Source organism: Anomaloglossus baeobatrachus, chromosome 9, assembly GCF_048569485.1.
Source record: "Anomaloglossus baeobatrachus isolate aAnoBae1 chromosome 9, aAnoBae1.hap1, whole genome shotgun sequence".
NCBI lineage: Eukaryota > Metazoa > Chordata > Amphibia > Anura > Aromobatidae > Anomaloglossus > Anomaloglossus baeobatrachus.
The window spans coordinates 166,304-193,347 of record NC_134361.1 but is presented as its reverse complement, the minus strand read 5'-3'; the positions used below and the strand labels follow the sequence as shown (position 1 = coordinate 193,347).

The 27,044-nt window shown below is 48.1% G+C and overlaps 1 protein-coding gene across 4 annotated transcripts in view; it reads right to left on the bottom strand.

The window, feature by feature from the left end:
- SYTL4 (synaptotagmin like 4) overlaps positions 1–27,044 on the bottom strand; it is a 285,835-nt gene that overhangs the window by 133,732 nt on the left and 125,059 nt on the right. For all 4 annotated transcript variants that reach the window (XM_075323037.1, XM_075323040.1, XM_075323038.1 and 1 more), the window contains exons 3-4: positions 5,986–6,201; positions 5,003–5,118 (exon numbers count right to left, since the gene is read on the bottom strand). In XM_075323037.1, the coding sequence (XP_075179152.1) occupies positions 5,003–5,118; positions 5,986–6,201 (332 nt within the window). The remainder of the gene's footprint in view (positions 1–5,002; positions 5,119–5,985; positions 6,202–27,044) is intronic.

Below are 27,044 nucleotides of genomic sequence, written 5' to 3'. Positions count from 1 at the left end.
ATTTTGACCAGTGTGACTTTGACAGGTTATAACTCTGGAACACTTCAACGGATCCTGGCGATTCTGAGATTGTTTTTCGTGACATATTGTACTTCATGTCAGTGGTAAATTTAGGCCGATATGTTTTGCGTTTATTTGTGAAAATTTCAGAAATTTGGCGAAAATTTTGAAAATTTTGCAATTTTCAAAATTTGAAATTTTATGCCCATAAATCTAAAAGATATGTCACACAAAATAGTTACTAAATACCATTTCCCACTTGTCTGCTTTACACCAGCGCAATTTTTGAAAAAAAAAAAAAATTTCCGTTAGGAAGTTAGAAGGGTTCAAAGTTCATCAGCAATTTCTCATTTTTCCAACAAAATTTACAAAAAAAATTTTTTTAGGTACCACATCACATTTGGAGTGATTTGAGAAACCTAGGCGACAGAAAATACCCAAAAGTGACACCATTCTAAAATCTGTACCCCTCACTCTGCTCAAAACCACATCCAAGAAGTTTATTAACCCTTTAGGAGCTTCACAGCAACCAAAGCAATGTAGAATAAAAAATGAAAATGTTACTTTAGCCATAAAAATTAGTATTTTCACAAGGGTATCAGGAAAAATGCATCATAAAATGTATAGTGCATTTTCTCCTGAGTACGCAGATACCCCATATGTGGTGGAAATCAAATGTTTGGGCACACGGCAGGACTCGGAAGGCAAGGAGCGCCATTTCACAGCAAAATTGGTTGGAATTATTAGCGGACGCCATGTTGCGTTTGGAGACCCCCCTGAAGTGCCTAAACAATGGAGCTCCCCCACAATTGACCCCATTTTGGAAACTAGACCCCTCATGGAATTTATCTAGCTGTTTAGTGAGCCCTTTGAACCCCTGGAGGCTTCACAAACGTTTGTAATGTTCAGCCGTGAAAATATTTTATTCTTTTTTTTACCACAAAATTGTTTTTTCAAACAGGTAGCTTTTTTTTTCCCACAAGGGTATGAGGAAAAAATGCACCATAAAATGTATTGTGCAATTTCTCCTGCGTACACAGGTACCTCATATGTGGTGGAAATCAATTATTTGGACGTACAGCGGGGCTCAGAAGAGAAGGAGCGCCATTTCACAGTAAAATTGATTGGAATTATTAGCAGACGCCATGTTTCATTTGGAGACCCCCTGAGGTGCCTAAACAATGGAGCTCCCCCACATGTGATTCCATTTTGGAAACTAGACCCCCCCCCCATACAAAAAAATTAGTTTGGCGAAATTAAAAATGCAGACATCAGTAAAAAAAAAAAAAATGAATAAAAAAAAAAAAAAAGCGCCTGCCACTAAGACCAGTGCCAAACGTGAGAGCAATGCACGAGTCTCGCATCGCATCATCCACTCCAGTCTGGAAGCGAGCAACTGCGCTGGATAATGCGATGCGAGAGGGCGGGACGGCAGATGAGAAAGGGCACAGCGGATGGAAGATGGGAAAGTGCGCAGCGGATGGAGGAGCGGCAGAGGATGGGAAAGGGCGCAGCGGATGGAGGAGCGGCAGAGGATGGGGGGGGGAGGGAGGTGAGATGGGGATACCTACCTTACAGGATGGATCTAGGCAGCAGGATCACAGCAGACAGAAGAGGCAGCAGATGAAGGAGGCAACAGATTGAGGAGGGTGAGAGGGGGCAGTAGATGAAGAGTATGGGAGAGAGCAGGCAGCAGATCGGGGAGGGGGGCAGAGTCTGATGGGAGAGAGAGATGGCACATGGAGGAGGGGGGGCCCCGGGGGGAGGGTGGCTTGCAGCACATGTGGGGGGAGGGTGGCTTGCAGCAGTACATGTGGGGGGAGGGTGGCTTGCAGCACATGTGGGGGGAGGGTGGCTTGCAGCACATGTGCTGCAAGCCACCCTCCCCCCACATGTGCTGCAAGCCACCCGCCCCCCACATGTGGGGGGAGGGTGGCTTGCAGCACATGGAGGGATAGGAGGTGTAGTGGCGATGGAGAAGGGGCAGCCGATGAAGGAGGCGGCGGCCGCCGATCGGGAACAGTGGGGGCCGATTCGGGGGCAGCAGCGGCTGAAAAAGGTGGGTGCGATGGCGGCGGGGACAGTGGCGAGCGTGGCGGCGGGAACAGCGGTGGATCCGGAGCAGCGGCGGGGACAGTGGCGACTGGGACAGCGGTGGATCCGGAGCAGCGGCGGGGACAGCGGTGGATCCGGAGCGGCGGTGGGGACAGTGGCGAGCGTGGCGACGAGGACAGCGGTGGATCCGGAGCGGCGGTGGGGACAGTGGCGAGCGTGGCGACGAGGACAGCGGTGGATCCGGAGCAGCGGTGGGGACAGTGGCGAGCGTGGCGGCGGGGACAGCGGTGGATCCGGAGCAGCGGTGGGGACAGTGGGGAGCGTGGCGACGGGGACAGCGGTGGATCCGGAGCAGCGGTGGGGACAGCGGTGGATCCGGAGCAGCGGTGGGGACAGTGGCGAGCGTGGCGGCGGGGACAGCGGTGGATCCGGAGCAGCGGTGGGGACAGTGGCGAGCGTGGCGGCGGGGACAGCGGTGGATCCGGAGCAGCGGTGGGGACAGTGGCGAGCGTGGCGGCGGGGACAGCGGTGGATCCGGAGCAGCGGTGGGGACAGTGGCGAGCGTGGCGACGGGGACAGCGGTGGATCCGGAGCAGCGGTGGGGACAGTGGCGAGCGTGGCGGCGGGGACAGTGGTGGATCCGGAGCAGCGGCGGGGACAGTGGCGAGCGTGGTGGCGGGGACAGCGGTGGATCGGGAGCGTGGTGGCGGGGACAGCGGTGGATCGGGAGCAGCGGCGGGGCGATCGGTGGCGGGCAGGGGTATCTGAGACAGCGGCGGTGGCGGGCGGGGCAATCGGAGACAGCGGCGGGGGCGATCAGAGACAGCGGCAGGGCTGGCAGGGCGATCGGGGACAAGGGGGGACAGGGGCGGGCGATCGGGGACAGGGACGGGCGGCAACTTACAGATGGGCACCCTCCTTCCCGAATCTACCGTTTAATCAAAGAAATTGGACTCCCCGGGGCTCCGGGACCGCGATTTCGCCATGACGTACTGGGTACGTCATGCGTCGTTTAGCACCATGTCACCGTGACGTACCCAGTACGTCAAAGGTCGTTAAGGGGTTAAAAAAAAAAAAGTGATGAAGGGGTCATGTTTTGTCGCAGCAGCAGGGGTAGGTCTCGTCCAGAGGCGGTTGTAAGGGATTGGTAGCTGGACCGAGAGGCACTGTCTTGGTATGGTGTCTCCGGGTTCCGGGAAATTGCAGGCACGGGGTTCTGCAAAGTTTGGGGGGTATTAATCCGTGGGGTGATTAATACCTCATCTCTGGGTCGAGTGTTGCGGCCAGGGATATCGGTGTAGGAAGTGGTTTCTGGACCGGGCCTACATAGGATTATATGTACCATTTATTATTTATGTGTTACCGATTATTATTTGTTTGGGGTCGCCCGTTGGATGGTGTAGTGGCCCGGTCCAGATTGTGTCGGTTTCTTTAAGTACATTCACTTATATGTAATATTATGCTATATGTTAAGTAAAGCATTTTTCATTTGTTGTGTTCTAGCACCATCTACTGGTGAAAACTGTAAGAATCTGAAGTGTTCATTGGGTGATTGGGTGTTATCCTATTGGCTAGTTCTTGGTCACATGGCTCAATAGGTGGAGCTATTCTCCAGCCTCTGTCTGGAAAGTACTGGAATGAGCTGGTTCTGGCTGAGTCTCCTCTGAGGGAGGACATTATGTGGAGTTTCTCTTCACCACAAGACTCCTGCTAGGCCCGAGGCCTAGAATTTCAGCATTTCCTGACTTTTACAGCCAATATGCTGAAGGCTTCCTATCCTGAATCCTCACTGGCCAGATATACATTGTGCATCTCTTCAGACAGTAGGGCTTACTGATTATATACCAGACTCTACTGCACGCAGATTGGGGAAATTTGAGGGTCTCCCACCCCACTGCAATATTAGTGGCTTTCATGTCATTGTCCACGCACCAGCCGTCCGGTCCCCGTAGCGCGCTGGGCAACTGTCTTCATTTGCTTACAAGTACTGCACGTGTCTGAACTAGCAGTGAAATTAACCCCAGGATTCCAGGTCTGTACAATCTTATCATATCTACCCTCTAAACTCAAGAGACTCTGAACCTAAAGCATAGCAGTATTAATTCTGAAACAAATCGTGCACTTAAAGCTCCAGTACCCTAATTGCACTTCAGCATTCAACTCCAAGAAGTATTTGCTGTGGCCTACCCACGAGAGACTGTGAAACATATATTCCGTATTGATTTGCTTTGTTTCTGCTATATTAAAGCAACTGTTATCCCCAAGACAGTGTCTGTGGACTGTCCATCAGCTGTGGATACTGTGTGGGGGTGGATAGCAGGGAACATCTGGGCCCTTACAAAGGCACCCCCTTGTGTTAGAATGTTAATAGGTAATAAAAGCTGCTGCGGCCAATGTGTTTAACCAAGTCACATGCAGTGTGTTATTTATTAGGTTAAGTTTGGTGGGTATAGTAAAACCATCATGATCGGAGAATCCTTCCTCAGTGGTCAAGTTATCTCCTATTTTATAGATAAGGGAAAACTTTCAAACTAGAGAAAATCCCATTAATAGGTACATTTGAATTACAGTAGTTAAATCTAAGCCATTACGGAGGTCAATCATTACTATTTTGTGCTTGAGAAGAAAAGCTCGGGTAGGTCCATCTTGGAAAACAAGTATTACTAGGGAATCTGTTTCTTTCAGTTAGTTGCATCAAGAACAAATTGTGACAAATTTATCAAAAGGCAGATGGTGAATAGTAAATCCGCTCCAACTATTGGCAAATATGAGATTCTATCTGTAACTGGGAAAGTAACCATTTTACCAAACCTTTGATTTTTTTTTTTAGCAAAGATCACTAAGATTTCAAACCCCATGGAAAGGCAGTAAGCTGATGATAGATCTAATGACACTTCCTTGAAATATTCCATTTGAAGCAAAACAATTAAAACATAAGCAAACCTACCTGGAGCTGGAGGTTTACGACGTAGCGAGATCCTCACCAAGTCACTGCCAAGTCTGTTAGCAAAACGATTGACTCTCTGATCATAAAACCAATCTCCTGTTGATTTCTTGAGTTCCCTGCAAAGATTGAAAGTAAATGAGATGTTCATGTTCCAAATCTTCACAATGAAGAAGCTTTGTAGCCAGATGATCAGAGCTGGCCCAAGTCAGCAGTAAGTAGAACAACAATCTTGCAAATATGGAGTAAATGGATTCTAATATGGGAAACTTTGTGATGAATTGATTGTTTAATAATAATAATAATAATGTTTATTTCTATAGCGCCAACATATTCCGCAGCGCTTTACAATTCAGAGGGGACATGTACAGACAATATGAGACAATACAAAATAACATTAAGATACCTGGAGGAGTGAGGGCCGCGCTCGTAACCTACAGTCTATGAGGAAATAGGGGAGACACAAAAGGTGAATGGGGGGGGGAGAAAAGCTTGTTATATATGGTCCAGCCATCGATTTAATAGGGGGTTCAAAAGCAGCTGCATGAACCCGTCATTGGCCAGAATTTAAACAGGTACAGGGGACAAAAATTGGAAGTAAATTTTTGGGAAGGGCAGAAAGAGACTAGATTAGATCAGGGCAGTGTGGTGATAGGCTAGTCTAAAGAAATGAGTTTTTAGGGCCCGGTTAAAGGTGTGGATGTTGGGAATTAATCAGATTGCTCTTGGTAGTGTGTTCCAGAGCAGAGGCGCAGCTCGTGAGAAATCTTGAAGACGGGAGTGAGAGGTTCGAATTGTTGAAGATGTCAGTCTTAATATAGGGCGCCTTCCCTCCTGACTCTCGCCGTGTGTTTATGGATCCTTCTAAACAGTATTATCAAAACTGGAGAACCCCTTTACGAGTGGTATCATCTGAGATCTAGCATCTTACATCTCTTACATTTGATTTTCCAAGACTTATAAAACTGAATGTACATGTAACTCACGCTTCTTTGATGCAAACGTTGCACTTCCATCCACCAGTTGAGGTCTCCATCCGACAGTCTTTGCACACCAGATGGTTGCAGCTCCGACAAGTGTTTGTCTTAGGGACCAAACGCCCCACATTCTGCTGACATCGGGCACAGGTTCGATCACCGTAGCGCTGACTTCCCCTTTTTGCACCTTTTCTTCTTATATCCAGAAGCTCATTTTTTAGTCTCCTATTGAAGAAAAGACTTAGAATGTGGGCAATACTGGTTTATTATCTCTCAAGGCATATTAGATTAGAATATAAAGACCAACAGAGAACTCATTCGCCTGGCAACACAGAGAATGGATTTCAAGCGCTCAAGCCTTTGTGCTTATTAATATATCATATCACATTGACCAAACAAAAAAGGAGGATTAATTCAGTTGAGACCTGAGGAAGGTGTTGTATTGCCGAAACATGTAGTCATTACACCCAGCCATTCTACTTCTCAGTACAGAAGTGCCTGGGTTTTTGTCTGTTTTTAATTCAGGAATAAATTTATTTTTTATTTATCCCATGGATTCCCATCTGAATTGATTTTCCTTTTTTGTTTGGTCTTTGCTGTGCGGTTTGCTTCCATGAGTCCATGCTTGGATCCTGGACACTTCCATGAAAGGTGTATCCTGGTGGTCTCCAGAGCGGTGACCGATTCCTAAATTTTCTTTTTATATCACATTGTAATAATTTAGTGACCACCCAAGAGGTGCGGACAGCAAGGCCTGAACTCATTGGAAGTTGGATAAATACCTGTGCAGTAAGCTACCCATTATGGTGAGTGCAGCTCCATAGAAATGTATCGTCCAGTGAAGAAGCCAGGACGCTCTTCTACTGGGATCACTCTCTCCCTATAGCAATGGCATATTTTGCCTCTATGGCAGGGGAATCCCTAGCACCAACCATCTTAAGGCTTTGAGCGCTTCCTCCTGCACATCGGGGTGAATGGGATGGTTGCTATACTGCAGCTGGAGGGTATTCTAAGTGTGTACTAAATGGGATGTAGTATCGGGGAGAAGTGTTGCTGCCGGGGAAGGGGGTGGGAGGAAGAGTTAAAGGGGTAATAGAGGTGATAAACTTAATTTGGATGCCGATTTGTTACTCTGTTGTATGTATTTTGTTTTAATAAAAAAGTATCTGATTTAAAAAAAAAGGCCCTGTGCGCACTGGAAAATGGAATTTTCTTAAGAAAATTCCGCAGGCATTGAAAGATTACCGCACCCGCTGTAAAAAACCCGCGGCAAACCGCACCCGAAAACCGCATGCGGTTTGCTGCGGTTTTACCGCGGTATTGTTTGCGGTTTGGTACATGTGTTTTATTGCATTCAATACAATAAAGCACATTGAAAAAAAATAATTTCCTTCTGAGATAGATAGTAGACAGATAAATAAATAGACAGATAGAAGAATAGATAGAGGGATAGATAGAGGGATAGCTAGAGGACAGATCGCTGCATTTCTCCCGGTCGGTAGTGAGTTCACATTACCGGCTGTGGGAAATGCGCTGTGGTTACCTCTGCTGTCTCGCTGCGAGGCTGCATTCAGCACTGTGTCTGTCAGTCGCGGCTGGATGTAAGCAGCGCAGGACCTGTGGATTACGTCGGAGCTTTGTTTCGGGGGGGTTAATAAAACGGGTGAACAAGGCTTTTTTGTGTTTTATTTAAAATAAAGGATTTTTCGGTGTGTGTTTTTTCACTTTATTTACGGGTTGATCATGTCAGCTGTCTCATAGATGCTGCCATGATCAAGCCTGGACTTAGTGGCGGCGATCCGCTGCCATTAACTCCTTATTACCTGGATCGCCACTGTATCACGGCATGTAGAAGAGCTGGGGATACTCCGGTACTGCCGCATAATGCATGCGACAGTCCCGGGGCAGCTGCGGCTGATATTCTCGGCTGTGGGAGGAGGGGGGACATTAACCCTGCCCCCCGCCCTCACCAGCCTGAGAATACCGGGCCGCCGCTGTGTGCTTACCTTGGCTGGAAGGTAAAAATACAACGGAGCCCACGTGTTTTTTTTTCTATATGTCCGTTTGATTTCTATGTGTATTCTATATGTCTGTCTGTGTTTTACGTCTGTGATGTCTGTGTGTGAGTGTGATCTGTGTGTGTTTACTCTCTGCTCCGCTTCCTCTTCCTGTCATAATGACATCACTTCCCTGCAAACCGCAGGCAGCGATGTACATTACCGCAGGTAAACCGCGAAATACCGCAGGGAATAATGCATGAAAACGCAATGAACCGCACAGAATTTGCTGCCTGCGTTATTCCCTGCGGGATTTCACGATTACATGGCAGTTAATGGAGTGAAATCCCGCAGCGACGTGCGGAAAAAAAGTGACATGCAATTGTTTTTGCTGCTGTCAAAATCCGCCTAGTGCGCACAGCATTTTTTTTTCCCATAGGTTTTGCTGGTGATTCACTGCAGAGATGTTATGAACATTTTCTGCAGCGAAACATGCAGCAAAACCGCAGGAAATCCGCGGCAAAAACCGGCAAGTGCGCACAGGGCCTAAGCCCTAAGAACCTGTAGGTTTTGCTCTGTTCCATGTATTAATGTCTTCAAACGGATTTCTATGAACTACAATGTAGAAAATGTGAAGATATCATTGCCCCTGTTGGTGCCAGGTCGCGGTCCAGGAGGGGTTTATGGCAGTTCTGTAGGCCACACGGAGGGGGCTCATGGAAGGGAGACAAACACTTGTTTTTTTTTTCTCTTTATGGTATTTTGTAGAAGCCCTAATACCGTGTCACTGAAAATAAGACCTATCCCGAAAATAGATAGATTGAAAGTTAATAGATAATAGATAGATGGATGGATAAGAGATGAAAATTACAGGGCTACATAGATAATAGATAGATAGATAAGATAGGGTTGAAGTAGTGAAATGGGAGGAGTGACATGACAGGGGTATGGGTAGGAGAGGGAGCTCCAGAGGAAGTCAGCCAAAAAGTGAGTTCAAGTGTGAGAAGACTGCCTCGGTGCTAGGACCAGTCATAGAATCCTAAGGTAACTTCTGGAAACTACAGCTCACCCTGGCGGGCTAAGAGAGTCATCCAACTAAAGAAGCAGTCCGGGCCCAGAAGTGGACGAAGGTGAAAGAAATAAAGGGGAAAGGAGGCACAGATCCTAGAGTATTGAGGATGAGGTCTGAGTAGGGGGGGGGGCAGAACGAAGGAGAGTACCCACAGAGAGGGAGAGGAAGAAAGGTCATGTCTGTCATAACCGTGTGAATAATAAAAGTAACAAATCTGACTGGCTAAGTGAACTCTGGTGTTGCGTGTGTCACTGTCTACATTGACGACTGGCAGCAGGGATAATGGACATCGGCCCAAGCAGCAAGTGCAGTGCACCCTGCCCGAAGCAATTTCTGCACACAGTCCTTGGCAAAGGAGCATGGCACCAGTGTGGCCCAGGGCTGGCCCCATCCAAACGCACCAAAATGCTTGCAATCCACACATGACTAACAATAAAGTTTTGCCAACGGCAAATATCAATAACTATCAAAAACAAAGAAGATTTATTTACAGCATGGCATACCAAGAATAGACAAAGCACAGCGTGAAAAACACAATAAAAACGCATGTAAAAAACCCCACTAAAACGCAATGAAAAAAACAAGAGAAATGCTGTAGAAATACTACATCAAAAACTCACCAAAAGCTCAATTTTGTAACATTACTAATGTACAACAGAAATACATTCCTAAATTATGAAGCACCAAAAGACAGATGTGTTTCTCATGGGAAAAAAAAAATAAAATTAATGGCTATAAACACAAAGCTATAAACTGTTAAATAGAGGCAAAGCAACATTGCTAAATCTGCTTTACCATAAAATCATTAGTCACTATATTATCAGGAAAATCTTTTCTACACTTACAAGCCTCTTCTCCTCCCTCTCAGCCTTTTCATCTCATCATTCACTTTGAAAAATATCTGAAATGCGTCTTGCTGAAAGCTGGATACTTTCAGCCAGTGAGGGGTCAGCCAGCTATTAAACCCAATGGAGAACGAGTATTAGGGAGGAATAGAACAAGTGAATCCAGACTGCTCTGCGGTGAGTTGTTTCGCTTATCCCAGAGCTGGATTCACAGATTCACTGCTCATCACTGCAGTGTAGCGTCTTCCATGCTGCTGCTAGTAATTTTGAAGAAATACAAGAGAGAAAGGGGAACAGGAATTTCGCAAAAGCGTCGTAAATTGGCGATCTGTGTAGCGTCGGTCATTTCCATAATTTCAGAACGACCGATGTTACAATGTTGTTCCTCGTTCCTGCGGCAGCACACATCGCTGTGTGTGAAGCCGCAGGAGCGAGGAACATCTCCTTACCTGCGTCCCGCCGGCTATGCGGAAGGAAGGAGGTGGGCGGGATGTTTACGTCCCGCTCATCTCCGCCCCTCCGCTCCTATTGGCCGCCTGCCGTGCGACGTCGCTATGACGCCGCACGACCCGCCCCTTTAGGAAGGAAGCGGTTTGCCGGCCAGAGCGACGTCGCAGGGCAGGTAAGTGCATGTGAAGCTGCCGTAGCAATAATGTTCGCTACGGCAGCTGTCACAAGATATCGCATGTGCGATGGGGGCGGGTACTATCGCGCTCGACATCGCTAGCATCGGCTAGCGATGTCGCAGCGTGCAAAGTACCCCTTAGAGTTCAAGTTGAGAGGAGGTGTGCTGGGGCTGTGTGTGGCTCCAGCACAGGAGGTCAAGTTGAACAGTACCAGGGTAGGAGCCCTGGTACCTCTGGCTAGGTGGCAGACGGTGGTCTCCATCAGCAGCAGACGGGAAGACGGCTCGGTGGATCCAAGGTGGACCGGGACAGGTTTGTAGCCCGCCAGTACCGACACGGGAAAACGACCCGGAAAACGTAGCACAAGGGGGGGTACTCGGACCCTGAAGCCAGAAAGCGGAAACAAGCAGACTGGTTAACCGATTGAGGCCAGGACTAGAGGTCCTGTTCCACCCAAAGTCCCTCATAGAAGACAACAGCCCACTGATTAGGGATAAGAGGTCACCGCCAGGGCTCATAGATCCCACGAGCCAGCGTCTGCGGGCACGGCTTCTTAGGCCACATCCAGCCGGGAGCGAACGCTAACGTTTCAGACTGGTAAGTCGTTTCTACTTAAAACAGTGCAGAGGACAGAGGACAGAGAGAGAGACCACCAGCCGGGTGGGGGACACTGAATGCAACCGGCCGTGGCACCGGCCACCACCACATTGGTTTACCAGAGACTTGTGTGTTTTTCTAACAGTGAGTACACCAGCACCCCTGGCGGTCACCATCCCCTGCACCAAGCCACCGGGTCCCGGGGCCACCATCCCTGCCCACGGAGGGGTTAACAACTTCCTGCAAAACATCTTCCCCGGGTGCCCCGTAACTGCAGCGGTGGTGTCCCAACTCACCACACACCGTGCGTGGCGTCACGAACTTAATACAGCCCAGCCCGTACATATACGTCCCCCCTTTTATTCGGCGTGTCAGCGAGACCCCCGGATCCGGAGACCCTCGAGTCACCACTCCTGAAGGTCCGGACTCTAGCAGCGCCGGCTGCTGGCACGGGGGCGGCACACCAACCTCAGCGCTTGCTTCAGCTGGGGGTGCGTCTGAGGACAAACACACAGCTGTAATGCATTACAGCACAGAAACCAGTCAGGCCCCTGCACTACAACACATGCTCCCAGCCGAAGACAGGCCGACAGCTTACGTTGGGATGTTTTGTTTTTTTAATGCATTAGGGACTATATATACCAGGAAGGGGCCGAAAATATGGACATACAGTATATACCAGGAGGGGGACCATATAGACCATGATGCAAACATTTACAGTCATGGCCAAAAAGTGTTGGAACCCTTGAAATTGTTACAGAAAATGAAGTATTTCTCTCAGAAGTTATTGCAATTACATATGTTTTGTTAAACATTGTATTTATTTCCTGTGTGTATATTAGACAAAAACACATTCACAATAAATCACTCTCTGGGTTTACCTGGATTGTGTTTATACATGATAGAGTGACATTTAACCCTTTCATCCCATCTTCAGCTCTGACTAAATGTCAGCTGCAGCCATGCTTTTATGCTGTAACAGTTGGTTGTGACTTGCACAACCCCCCAAGATGAGCAGTACCTATACGCCCCATCTTGTCCCCCCTTGGATTAGACATTATTTGTGCTCCCTGTCTTCCAGACTTTTTTATATTAAGCATGGAGAACAGACAATGGAAAAGAAAACTGTCTGAGGCTTTGAGAAGCAAAATTGTTGAAAAATATCAACAATCTAAGGGGTACTTTACATGTTGCGACATCGCTAGCGATTGCTAGCGATGTCGAGCGCGATAGCACCCACCCCCGTCGCACATGCGATATGTGGTGATAGCTGCCGTAGCGAACATTATCGCTAGGGCAGCTTCACACGCACATACCTGCTCTGCGACGTCGCTGTGACTGGCGATCTGCCTCCTTTCTAAGGCGGCGGTTCGTTCAGCGTCACAGCGACATAACAGCGTCACTGAACCGCCCCCCAATAGAAAAGGAGGGGAGGAGATGAGCGGCTGGAACATGCCGCCAACCTCCTTCCTTCCTCCTTTTCCGGTGGACGCAGGTAGATGTTTGTCGTTCCAGTGGCGTCACACATAGCGATGTGTGCTGCCGCAGGAACGACAAACAACATCGTACCTGCAGCAGCACCGATATTATGAAAATGAACGGTGTGTCAACGAACAACGATTTTTCACGTTTTTGTGCTCATTGATCGACGCTCATTTGTATTACACGCTGCGATGTCACTACCGGCGCCGGATGTGCGTCACTAACGACGTGACCCCGATGATTTTTCGGCAGCGATGTCGAAGCGTGTAAAGTACCCCTTAAGCTTACAAGTCCATCTACTGAGATCTTGATGTCTCTTTGTCTACAGTGCACAACATAATCAAGACATTTACAACCCATTTTTATTAATTATTATTATTGTTATTTTTTATTATTATAGCGCCATCAATTCCATGGCGCTTTACATGTGAAAGGGGTATACATAATAGGGCAAGTACAATACCCAAACCCATGGCACTGCAGCTAATCTCCCTGGACAAGGACGGCTGAGAAAAATGAATCAAAGTGTGTAACGCAGAATAGTCGACATAATGGATAAGCAGAGGTGTATCTAGGCTTTCCGGCACCCGAAGCAAGACTTCTGTTTGGTTCCCCCCTTCCTGTGGTTTGGGTGGTCATCATGTGAGCAATCATTCATATGTGATTTGCACCCTTACAGTTACGTTATGAGCTGCTCTTAATAATTCTCTCAATGTTCACGAGAAATGTAAGAAGAAAAGCTAATTGTCACATGCAAGTATAAAATTATATATGAGAGGAGTGGCCATGTGGTGACTGCTGGAACCAGTGAGCAGAGCTGAATCCTGACAGGGAATACATTACACGCTGTTAGAACTGTGGATACTACTGGCCTTAATTTTCAGCCCTTCAATTAAAGGGCTTGTCCAGGTTTGAGTCTGCAATGACTATGTGACTTCAGGCTTCTGAATTCTCACAGCGCGCACTGCACACTTTTAGGACTGTCCGGTGCCAATGACGAGAGCATGGCTATGTGAGCACAAATATGCGATCTGTATATTTCTGCCCACATTCGGATTTAACGTGTCCAGCTTCACTCAATTCATTTTCATTGACCGAGGCCATGCATGTCTAGTCAGCATATGACCACATATTTGCAGTTTTGTAACCTCCCCCTCTCACCATCGGCACCAGAGAATCCTGACAGCATGCAGTGTATAGCCCGCTTTACACGTTGCAATTTCGCATACGATATAATATGTGATTTGCAACACCCCCATCGTATGTGTGGCACAATCAATTTGTTGAATGTGCCGCACAAACAATTAACCCGCGTCACACGTACTTACTCGTCCATACGACCTCGATGTGGGCGACGAACGTCCACTTCCTGGAGTGGGAGGGACGTTCGGCGTCACATCGACGTCATGCGGCAGCCGGCCAATAGAAGTGGAGGGGCGGAGATGTGCGGGACGTAAACATCCCGCCCACCTCCTTCCTTCCGCATTACCGGCCGGGAGCCGCTGGACGCAGGTAAGATCTGTTCATCATTCCCAGGTTGTCACACACTGCAATGTGTGCTACCCCGGGTACGATGAACAATCTGACGTTCAATTCATGAGGAATGAACGACGTGCGTTCGTTGAACGTTTTACTGTTCAATCGCAATCGCACGTAGCTGTTACACACTGCAATGTACCTTACAATGCCGGATGTGCGTCACTTACGACGTGACCCCGCCGACACATCGTAAGATACATTGCAGCGTGTAAAGCCGGCTTAAGCACTGAGAGAATTCGGAAGTCTGCAGTCACACAGAGTGACTGCAGGCTCATCACAAACTTGGACAACCCCTTTAATGCTCCTAATAAAAACATAGTAACACTTAACTTGTCAGACGGCACAAGACTTTATTAAAGAGGTTGTCCACTACTTTATCAATGATGGTCTTTCCTTAAAATACATCAATGTCGGATTGGCCGGGGTCCAGCACCTGGCACCCATGCCAAGCGCCTGTTCTAGGTGCCGTGTCGGTGGTGACATGACCAGAAGTGCTGAGTTCCAGATCTACTCCGTCTTCTGATGTGGCAGCAGCCTCCTATTAAAATCAATGAGGTGGATGTGCAGTACCCCGGCCACGGACAGCATTTCAAACCACTTGCACCAGCTGATCAGCAGGGGTCCCATTGCTCTCAAATCGGAAGCGATGCGCAACTGGGAACGAGGCCCAATGATGAGACATAGTCAGTGTACCAATATGTAGAATAGAATCTGGCTCACAAATATGAGTTAGGTGCCACCGAGAAAAAAATCAGTAGTACGGAGAGTCAGCTCGGGCACTCAAAGAATTGAAAAAACGAGAATAATGATGCTTATTGATGCCAATTTTTATTCATGCAAAGGTCTGTGCTGTTATGACGTTTCGGCCATACAATTTTGGCCTTTATCAAATAAATATACTGAAAAAACAAAAGAAAAATACAATATCAAATCTCATAAACATGTACAATCAATTTTACACGTGGTGCATACAACAAAAAATTTTTTACGGCCAATGTTTTTGACGTTGAACAATTTGTACAATAAACAAAAAAACCATGATGTACACCTGTACGAATCATCAATTAATGATTGTTCATTTAAGAGACCCTAGTATACATAATACATATAAAAGGCATTATAATGAAGAAATACGTACCACAAGAAACGTATATGAGGTTAGACTGGTGAAATTAGGTTCACATATGCTGACCAATGGTACTTTAGTGATCAACCTGAAGTAGAAAACAGACTCATCTTGAGAACATTATATGTACTTCATGTATAAGTGTATCATAGTATCATAGTTTTTAAGGTTGAAGGGAGACTCTAAGTCCATCTAGTTCAACCCGTAGCCTAACATGTTGATCCAGAGGAAGGCAAAAAAACCCCAATGTGGCAAACAAGTTCCAATGGGGAAAAACATTTCCTTCCTTCGTCCACATCCGGCAATCAGACTAGTTCCCTGGATCAATACCCTGTCATAAAATCTAATATACATAACTGGTAATATTACATTTTTCAAGAAAGGCATCCATGCTCTGCTTAAATGTTAGTAGTGAATCACTCATTACAACATCATGCGGCAGAGAGTTCCATAGTCTCACTGCTCGTACAGTAAAGAATCCTCGTCTGTGATTATGATTAAACCTTCTTTCCTCAAGACGTAGCGGATGCCCCCGTGTTCCAGTCGCAGGCCTAGGTGTAAAAAGATCTTTGGAAAGTTCTCTGTACTGTCCCCTCATATATTTATACATTGTGATTAGATCCCCCCTAAGCCTTCGTTTTTCCTGTCTTGGTATTGCAGCCCCCCCATTCCTCTAATAATCTTGGTGGCTCTTCTCTGCACCCTCTCCAGTTCAGCTATGTCCTTCTTATATATCGGTGACCAGAATTGTACACAGTATATAAGTGCGGTCGCACTAGTGACTTGTACAGAGGTAGAACTATATTTTTTTCATGAACACTTATACCTCTTTTAATACATCCCATTATTTTATTAGCCCTGGCAGCAGCTGCCTGACACTGGCCACTAAAGTGAAGTTTACCATCCCCCCATACACCCAAGTCTTTTTCTGTGTCTGTTTTACCCAGTGTTCTACAATTAAGTACATAATCATAAATGTTATTTCCTCTACCCAAGTGCATGACCTTACATTTATCTACATTAAACTTCAATTGCCACTTCTCAGCCCAATCCTCCAATTTACATAAATCGCCCTGTAATATAAAATTATCCTCCTCTGTATTGATTACCCTGCAGAGTTTAGTATCTGCAAATATTGAAATTCTACTCCGCATGCCCCCAACAAGGTCATTTATAAATATGTTGAAAAGAAGCGGGCCCAATACTGACCCCTGTGGTACCCCACTATGAACCGAGACCCAGTCCGAGTACGTACCATTAATAACCATCAAAAATCTATTTCCTTTGCTAGAACTGCAAGTTTCTGTTCCCCAATTTATATCAGGATAGTTAAAGTCCCCCATAATAATTACCTCTCCGAGACTCGCTGCTTTATCAATTTGCTTTATGAGGAGATTCTCTACCTCTTCCATAATATTCGGCGTCTTATAACACACCCCTATCAGTATTTTATTATTCATTCTCCCCCCCTTATCTCCACCCATAGGGACTCTACATTCTCAGTACCCTCACATATGTTGTCACGCAGGATGGGTTTTAAGGATGATTTTACATCTAGACACACACCTCCCCCTCGCTTATTTGTACGGTCATTCCTGAATAGGCTATAACCCTGTAAATTAACAGCCCAGTCATAGCTCTCATCCAGCCATGTCTCTGATATCCCCACTATATCATAATTTTCTTCCAACAATATTAATTCTAATTCCTCCACCTTATTTGTGAGGCTTCGGGCATTAGTGTACATGCACGTTACGTATGACTCTGTACCTATATTCCTGCTTACTGTATTGACTGTCCTAACCCTTCCCCCCGTACCACCCCCAATTTCATTACTTGTGCCCTGGTCACTATCTGCACTACATTCCCCTTCTATAAAGTGAATACCCTCGCCCCCCATTCCTAGTTTAAACACTCCTCCAACCTTCTAGCCATTTTCTGCCCCAGCAGAGCTGCACCCTCCCCATTAAGATGCAGCCCATCCCTAGCATAGAATCTGTAGCCAACTGAAAAGTCGGCCCAATTCTCCAGGAACCCAAAACCCTCTTTCCTACACCAATTCTTGAGCCACCTGTTAACCTCCCTGATCTCTCTTTGCCTCTCTGGTGTGGCTCGTGGCACAGGTAGTATTTCCGAAAATACCACCTTTGAGGTCCATGCTTTAAGCTTACAACCTAATTCCCTGAAATCATCTTTAAGGACCTTCCACCTACCTCTAACTTTGTCATTTGTGCCAATGTGTACAATGACCGCTGGGTCCTCCCCAGCCCCTCCCAGTAATCTGTCAACCCGATCAGCGATGTGCCGAACTCGAGCGCCAGGAAGACAGCACACTGTTCGGCGATCCCTGTCTTTGTGACAGATTGCCCTATCTGTCCCCCTAATAATTGAGTCCCCCACTACCAGTACCTGTCTTGCCTGCCCTGCACTCCTATTCAGGGAGTGTATGTAGGGGACCGTAAGGAAACATAGAGACTATGTAAATTACAATAAATTGGTTGTGAAATTTACCTTTGCTACTATCTATATGATATGTCTCTTGGAGACCCAATGTTCACTAGCAAGCTGTGGTATATGGTCCGCTGAATGGCTTGAGATACAGGAAGAACGATAAGAGTTAGATTACAACCTCCATCCGGTGAAGGAGGGGTGGTTTGGGAAAGGGGGAGGGGGTGAGGGGGGGGGGGGCCAAGGCTCACTACAGATACAATCACAATGTTGAGCACAAAAAGTAATGTAGTGTTACCTTAATTATCGTCATTTAACCTCTCAAAGGGGCTCATGCTCATGTTGCTGCTGTACTATGGGACCAAGTTCCCTCAGATATGAAGAATAAAAGACAAACTGAGAAACATGGAAAAGATGAAACATGTATAAAGGATGGGATTTTCATCACTCACCACTATGTGTGTCCCAATAAATACAGCTTGTAGTCCCAATAATTTAGTCCTTAGTATACTGTTAAAGACTCTTTAGGGAAAGTAGGCCCAGTGTCTATCGCCTCTCTTTGAGAATCTATAAGTTTTTATAGAATTATTAAAATGTCATTAGTTTTCTACAAGGAGTATTCATAAGTCCCTATTAGTTACCTGGGTGTCACAAACCTGCGGGGGGGTCACTCAGAAATCCCCCGCGCTGGCTACCAGTACGTCACAATCGGGGGGTAACAAGTGGGGGTCACCCCTCCTTTATACCTCCCGATCGACAGACAGAGCACGTGACGCGCTCTCTAGCGCCCCTCTTATAGTCAGGCCAATTATGGAATTGCCCGACAATAAGCAAGGAGGCCGCTATACTACTTATGCCGATTATTGAAGGGTCCCCGGTGAGAGTAGGGTATATATTCCCCCGACCTCCGCGGGCGGAATATATAAAATCTCCCCGAATCTCACTGGCCTCCCCACAATAATCCTTGGCACAATTCGCTGCCACCAACCGATTTACGGTAACTATTAGCCGAACACACAGACGTGGGATTCAAGATCGAGATAACAGAACAGCCCAAGATTAATTATATAATTTAATCAGCCTAAAGCACACTAGAAACTACAATATATACAATAGGGAATCTACAGAATATACATATGTCAGAGTACAGTTACAGTCAAAGCATGGGTTACAAACAGGCATACACAGTTCCAGCAGTTACCTTGTTGCGTCTGGCCACAGGGGGGCGCTGTAGACCAGGTTTCCAGGAACTCCCTCACAGGTCTTTCCCAACCAGGCCCCCGAGCAGAAGAACACTGGAAAATGGCCGAAGTAGGGTTATCAACCTGGGCAGATCCAGGTCCCCTCCTACCTTAGTGACCTCACAGGGAAGCACTGCCACTCCCCCTGCATGGATCAGAATTATCCAGCAAAGGGGATATTGGCCATAACTTTGCCTGGGAGCGTCGTAGGCAGACGCCAATGCTCTCATTGTGACAGTTATGAATTTAGCTACAGAACGAGGGGACTCATGACCTGTCTACGAGTTCCCATATGGCTGATATCACGCCTGGGGTATTTCCCAAGCTCCCCCTTCCATAAAAAAGGTGTGCCAGCATCGTCCGCCTGCGCAAACACCATTTTTATGGTTGCCATATTTATCGGAGATATGGCTTGCGAGATATGAACCATTTTTTACTGGAGTCGTTCTGTCTGGCTACTTCCAAGCCTTGCTAATGAGATACAACTCTTGTTACAGGGTGACGGCAGGGAGTCATCCTGGGTCCATTGTCCTCACATCATCTCATCTCCATATCAGAGGAGATGGCTGTTGGAGGTGTAAGTGGGATGTGACACCTTCACAGATGCTGGACATTTGAGAACAAGAAGGGAGGGGGCACTGCCAGGGAGTGATGAGAGCAATTATGACTTCTAGTCATAATTCCTCTTCATATCCCAGGATTTACCTCACACCTCCCCCCTTTTGAGGGCGCTAGGGGGCAGCACACTCCGGTGTTCCCCCGTGCGCCCGTCCGCGACCTCTCCTTGTCGGGACAGCCCGTCTGCGTTACCGTGGTCACGGCCCCTTTTGTGGCGAATGGTGAAGTCGTATTGCTGGAGCGCAAGGCTCCATCGCAACAATCGCCCATTCGTCCCAGAGACGGTGTGCAACCAGCTGAGGGGATTGTGGTCCGTCTCCACGATGAAGTGGCGCCCGTATAGATAGGGTTGCAGACGCTGCAGGGCCCACACTATGGCCAGGCACTCCTTCTCCATTGTAGAATAGGCCACTTCCCTTGGTAACAGCTTCCTGCTCAGGTACAAGACTGGGTGCTCTTGGCTCGCAGAGTCCACCTGGCTGAGCACCGCACCGAGGCCGAAGTCACTGGCGTCGGTCTGTACTACAAACGGCCGCGTGAAGTCGGCTGCCTGTAGCACGGGCGGGCTGGACAGGGCGTCCTTTAGGGCCCGGAAGGCTGTCTCGCAGTCCACTGTCCAATCGACTGCAGAGGGCAGCTTCTTCTTGGTGAGGTCCGTCAAGGGCTTTGCCAGGCTACTATAGCATGGAACAAACCTCCTATAGTACCCAGCGGTCCCCAAGAAGGACATCACCTGCTTCTTGGTCCTGGGGGTGGGCCAGGATGCGATGGCCTCCACTTTCTCAGGCTCGGGCTTCAGCGTTCCCCCACCTACCCGGTGACCGAGGTACTGGACCTCGCTCATGGCCAGCTGACACTTTCCCGGCTTGATGGTCTCGGATGAACTGGCGGAGATCCTCAGGGCAGTTCCACAAGAGTTGCTCCGTGATGAACAAGTCCAGGATCTCCGGTCCGGTGGAAAGCTGCAGGCCTTGGGTCCAGTGGTCGGCAGCTCGGGCAAGTGCCCGCCGGTGGTCAGCCCAGGAGTCCTTTGGTCCCTTCTGTAGGCTCCGGAACTTCTTGCGGTAGGACTCTGGAGTGAGGTTGTACTGTTGGATCAGGGCCCGCTTGATGGTGTCGTAGCCCTGATCTGCCTCAGCAGGCAAGTCCCCAAGGACATCCAGGGCCTTACCCCTTAAACGGGGGGTCAGGTATTTGGCCCACTGGTCCTTGTCCAGATGGTGCTGCAAGCAAGTCCGTTCAAAAGCAGTCAAGAAAGAGTCCAAGTCTCCATCCTTCTCCAGCACTGGGAAGTCCTCAACACGGACCTTTGGAAGTTTGGTGTCTCGAAGGTCACATGTGGCTGATGAGGGCCGGAGCTGAGCTAGCTGCAGCTGGTAGTCACGGTCTGCCTGTCGCTCTCGCTCTTCACGCGCTGCCTGCCGCTCTCGCTCCGCAGCCTCACGCTCTGCGTGCCGCTCTGCCCTGCGCTCTGCCAGGAGTTCCTTGTAGCCCTTCTGGTCTCCAGCCTGGAGAAGGGCCATAGCCATTTGAAGAAGGCTATCCGAGCCTCCCAGGCTCGGTGGAATGGCACGTGGTGATCTGCGGCACGCTGCGGAGCCTGGTGATTCACTGTCCCTTTCAGAGCGGAGGGCTGGCATCTGGCTCGTTGAGGAACCTTGGGTGAGCTCCTCCTCATCTTGTCCAGCAGTGCCAGGTTGCGCAATGTCCTCGGCAGAACGGTTTTCTGGCGTCGAGCTCCTGGAGGACTCGTGGGCAACCTCCTCATTGCTGTCCACAGCACCGTCCTCCCTCTCTTCGGCTCCTGCCTTAGCATTGGCCAGTTGCATAGCTCTGCTCCTGGTGCCATCAGCCATTCTTGCAGACTTTTGGTCACTGACACAGAACTGACACCTGATGCCTCCACACACCTTACAGTATCTGCACTCTGACACTCTAGTGTTGAGCTAGTCTGAAGACCCCAGCAGCCACAGCTGCTGCAGGCAGTCTTTAGTGTCTGGGAGTATGGGTCTCACACTCACACACACTATTATCTCGATCCCACCGCTATGCCACCAATATGTCACAAACCTGCGGGGGGGGTCACTCAGAAATCCCCCGCGCTGGCTACCAGTACGTCACAATCGGGGGGTAACAAGTGGGGGTCACCCCTCCTTTATACCTCCCGATCGACAGACAGAGCACGTGACGCGCTCTCTAGCGCCCCTCTTATAGTCAGGCCAATTATGGAATTGCCCGACAATAAGCAAGGAGGCCGCTATACTACTTATGCCGATTATTGAAGGGTCCCCGGTGAGAGTAGGGTATATATTCCCCCGACCTCCGCGGGCGGAATATATAAAATCTCCCCGAATCTCACTGGCCTCCCCACAATAATCCTTGGCACAATTCGCTGCCACCAACCGATTTACGGTAACTATTAGCCGAACACACAGACGTGGGATTCAAGATCGAGATAACAGAACAGCCCAAGATTAATTATATAATTTAATCAGCCTAAAGCACACTAGAAACTACAATATATACAATAGGGAATCTACAGAATATACATATGTCAGAGTACAGTTACAGTCAAAGCATGGGTTACAAACAGGCATACACAGTTCCAGCAGTTACCTTGTTGCGTCTGGCCACAGGGGGGCGCTGTAGACCAGGTTTCCAGGAACTCCCTCACAGGTCTTTCCCAACCAGGCCCCCGAGCAGAAGAACACTGGAAAATGGCCGAAGTAGGGTTATCAACCTGGGCAGATCCAGGTCCCCTCCTACCTTAGTGACCTCACAGGGAAGCACTGCCACTCCCCCTGCATGGATCAGAATTATCCAGCAAAGGGGATATTGGCCATAACTTTGCCTGGGAGCGTCGTAGGCAGACGCCAATGCTCTCATTGTGACAGTTATGAATTTAGCTACAGAACGAGGGGACTCATGACCTGTCTACGAGTTCCCATATGGCTGATATCACGCCTGGGGTATTTCCCAAGCTCCCCCTTCCATAAAAAAGGTGTGCCAGCATCGTCCGCCTGCGCAAACACCATTTTTATGGTTGCCATATTTATCGGAGATATGGCTTGCGAGATATGAACCATTTTTTACTGGAGTCGTTCTGTCTGGCTACTTCCAAGCCTTGCTAATGAGATACAACTCTTGTTACAGGGTGACGGCAGGGAGTCATCCTGGGTCCATTGTCCTCACATCATCTCATCTCCATATCAGAGGAGATGGCTGTTGGAGGTGTAAGTGGGATGTGACACCTTCACAGATGCTGGACATTTGAGAACAAGAAGGGAGGGGGCACTGCCAGGGAGTGATGAGAGCAATTATGACTTCTAGTCATAATTCCTCTTCATATCCCAGGATTTACCTCACACTGGGTATGCCAGATGCAGTGGTGGTTCAGTGGAATTACACTGTCAGTGTTCCTGTAAGCCCCGTATCTACAGCCCCCCTGTGAGGATCTGTAGGATTAACATAGTCAATAGCCATATCTCAGTGATCATTCCAAGAAAAAGAGGAGGGATAGACCCCCTGTCTATTACCTGAGTACGCAATTGCAGTGGTGATTCCGTGGGGAAGAAAGCTGCGTGGTGACCGGAGGTACCGGCGGGTGTGTGACGGCCGCCATTTAAAGCTAAATCATGTGCACAGGACATCCTGTGAATGACACGCAGCGCCGTCCGTGGAACGCACTGGCGCGCAAGCGCAGGAGGCACCCCGGTCAGGAACGCCCCCCGCGAATTGTGTATGTAATAGGGGACTTTGAGAACTTAGATTTATTTGGGGTATAAGGGATATTTATTTAGATTATATGGCCCCACTGGTTTAGATTCTAAGGGGCATTTAGATAGTTGATATTATTAGCTCATTAATATTGTGGACATGTTACTGTGATCCTCCATAAGACTAATCACCTTTTTTCTTTATTCCCTAGGCACCTTAATACGCCGGCACGGATGTCACGATATCACCACATCACGCTTACTTATGGATCACTCCTGTATCACCTAATGTACTGAATACACTTATCCTGTGTATGTACGCATGCATGCGCGGCCGCGGGGACCTATACCCGTGCCCGCGCCTGCGTCAGTCATACGCGGGTGCCACGCTCTATTCACCTCCACACGCCGTGTGTGGGGCGCGGGCGCGCGTCCGCTCGTGCGCGCGCTCCCGTTCCACGTCCGGCATCACGCCGCCTGTGGTCCGCCTGTGCGCATGCGCGGGGGGCGTTCCTGACCGGGGTGCCTCCTGCGCTTGCGCGCCAGTGCGTTCCACGGACGGCGCTGCGTGTCATTCACAGGATGTCCTGTGCACATGATTTAGCTTTAAATGGCGGCCGTCACACACCCGCCGGTACCTCCGGTCACCACGCAGCTTTCTTCCCCACGGAATCACCACTGCAATTGCGTACTCAGGTAATAGACAGGGGGTCTATCCCTCCTCTTTTTCTTGGAATGATCACTGAGATATGGCTTTTGACTATGTTAATCCTACAGATCCTCACAGGGGGGCTGTAGATACGGGGCTTACAGGAACACTGACAGTGTAATTCCACTGAACCACCACTGCATCTGGCATACCCAGGTAACTAATAGGGACTTATGAATACTCCTTGTAGAAAACTAATGACATTTTAATAATTCTATAAAAACTTATAGATTCTCAAAGAGAGGCGATAGACACTGGGCCTACTTTCCCTAAAGAGTCTCTAACAGTATACTAAGGACTAAATTATTGGGACTACAAGCTGTATTTATTGGGACACACATAGTGGTGAGTGATGAAAATCCCATCCTTTATGCATGTTTCATCTTTTCCATGTTTCTCAGTTTGTCTTTTATTCTTCATATCTGAAGGAACTTGGTCCCATAGTACAGCAGCAACATGAGCATGAGCCCCTTTGAGAGGTTAAATGACGATAATTAAGGTAACACTACATTACTTTTTGTGCTCAACATGGTGATTGTATCTGTAGTGAGCCTTGCCCCCCCCCCCTCCCCCCCCTCCCCCCCCTCCCCCCCTTCCCCCCTCTCCCCCTTTCCCAAACCACCCCTCCTTCACCGGATGGAGGTTGTAATCTAACTCTTATCGTTCTTCCTGTATCTCAAGCCATTCAGCGGACCATATACCACAGCTTGCTAGTGAACATTGGGTCTCCAAGAGACATATAGATAGTAGCAAAGGTAAATTTCACAACCAATTTATTGTAATTTACATAGTCTCTATGTTTCCTTACGGTCCCCTACATACACTTATACATGAAGTACATATAATGTTCTCAAGATGAGTCTGTTTTCTACTTCAGGTTGATCACTAAAGTACCATTGGTCAGCATATGTGAACCTAATTTCACCAGTCTAACCTCATATACGTTTCTTGTGGTACGTATTTCTTCATTATAATGCCTTTTATATGTATTATGTATACTAGGGTCTCTTAATTGAACAATCATTAATTGATGATTCGTACAGGTGTACATCATGGTTTTTTTGTTTATTGTACAAATTGTTCAACGTCAAAATCATTGGCCGTAAAAAAATTTTTGTTGTATGCACCACGTGTAAAATTGATTGTACATGTTTATGAGATTTGATATTGTATTTTTCTTTTGTTTTTTCAGTATATTTATTTGATAAAGGCCAAAATTGTATGGCCGAAACGTCATAACAGCACAGACCTTTGCATGAATAAAAATTGGCATCAATAAGCATCATTATTCTCGTTTTTTCAATTCTTTGAGTGCCCGAGCTGACTCTCTGTACTATAGTCAGTGTACCGTCCCGGTGTTGGTTGGGCTGCTCGGATCCGGGATCGTGGCTCGAGTGTGGTTCCGGACCCGGCTTGGCGGACACTTTGATCTTTAAAAAGGGGAGTATTTACAGGGGAGAAGTTTGTTACGCCATATGCGGGTTGTGGTAATGGGAGTACCGCCGCTGCTGAAGGGAGTACTGGGGCAGATGGTGTGGGGCAGCAAGGTGTCAGTCCCTCCGTAGGTAGGGAAGGCCCTGGACTCTGGGGGTTATTGTTGGATATTTGGGAGGACAGGGTGCAGGGATCAGGGTACTCACTGCGGTAGTCATGGTGCTGGATGAGGATTATAAAGTAGACACATACACTGTGGTAAACCAAAGTCTGTGTACTGCTGCCACTGTGGGAAGCCCATCCAGGTATCTGCTCCCACCGGTATCACTTGGTAATCCAGCGCCTGCCTCCATGCATAATTTAGTTGTCTGTTTGTGGCCCCTTGGCTTGAAGCTGTTCGTGCCCTGCTCACTATGTGTAGTGTAGCTGTGCTCGTGATGGCTGGCACTTGGGATTTCAGTGGGTTGCTTTATCTGGAAAACCCTATCCCCCGCGTTGTGCTGATGCCTTCAATCTCTGAGCTCTTAGGGAAGTTGATGAAGATACTCTCCTTCCCAGGTCAATCAGGACGTTGAATTGGTTCCTGACCTAGGGTCCTGTACCTCGTCGTGCTCGGTACCGGTCCGGTTATTGGGCTTTCTGGTGCCGACCATCCTCCAAGACTATGTCCGTCGCACCCTTCTCCAATGTCCATGCTACCGGTCCCCGACTCCTCTGGTCCCGGACCACCGTCTGCGACCCAACCTTGGTCTCGCTTCCCGGGAGCTACCACTCCCAGATCCTCACTTTTTGAGGACTCTCACTGAACTGCCTACTTCCTCCCTCGCACCAGTCTGCCTGACCCCTAGGTGGGTGGCCCTGTTCCAGCTAGACCAACCTACTGGTGTGTCTGACAGGTCATGATGTGAGGTGTGGTTGGGATTTGTGGTGCTGATGGTAGTGACACTGGTTTTTGGGAACCTAGAACCATGGGGGGGGTAGATCCTGCACCCTCGGGAAAGGCTGCAGTTCCCTGTAGCACCCTGATATAGTCAGGGGCGCTACATCAGTATCACAAATACACATTTACATCCAGGTACCTTATAGATTATGTTGTCTCTGATCGGAGTAGTTTCTTTTTTTACTTCATCTTGTCCTTACACCATGATGACTTTTCACAGCCACAGCTCGTCTCTGCAGGCTTCCATCTTCTCCAGTCTTCTGCAGGACATCCTGACACAATGCCTGGAAAATAAAAGAATGATTAGAATACTCCTATATAAAAATATCTGCTCTATGCTGTGCCCAAGAATAAATAAGGGCCCCTCACTGTGTTCTCTGCACAAAATATGACCCACACACTCTTATGGTACTTACCCTCCACAGAAACTTCCCTCCCACCATCTCTCTCCCCACAGTGTCCATAGATACCTCCCCCTCCTCATTCCCTCTTCCTACATTATGCCCAGAGATATTTCCTCCTTCCCACTCTCTGTCCTCCATACTGTGTCCATAGATACTTCCTCCTCCCCACCCTCTCTCCTCCATACTGTGTCACTACATACTTTCTCCTTCCCCCATACTGTGTCCACAGATACTTCTCTCTCCGCTCCCTCCCCCATACTGTTTCCATACATAC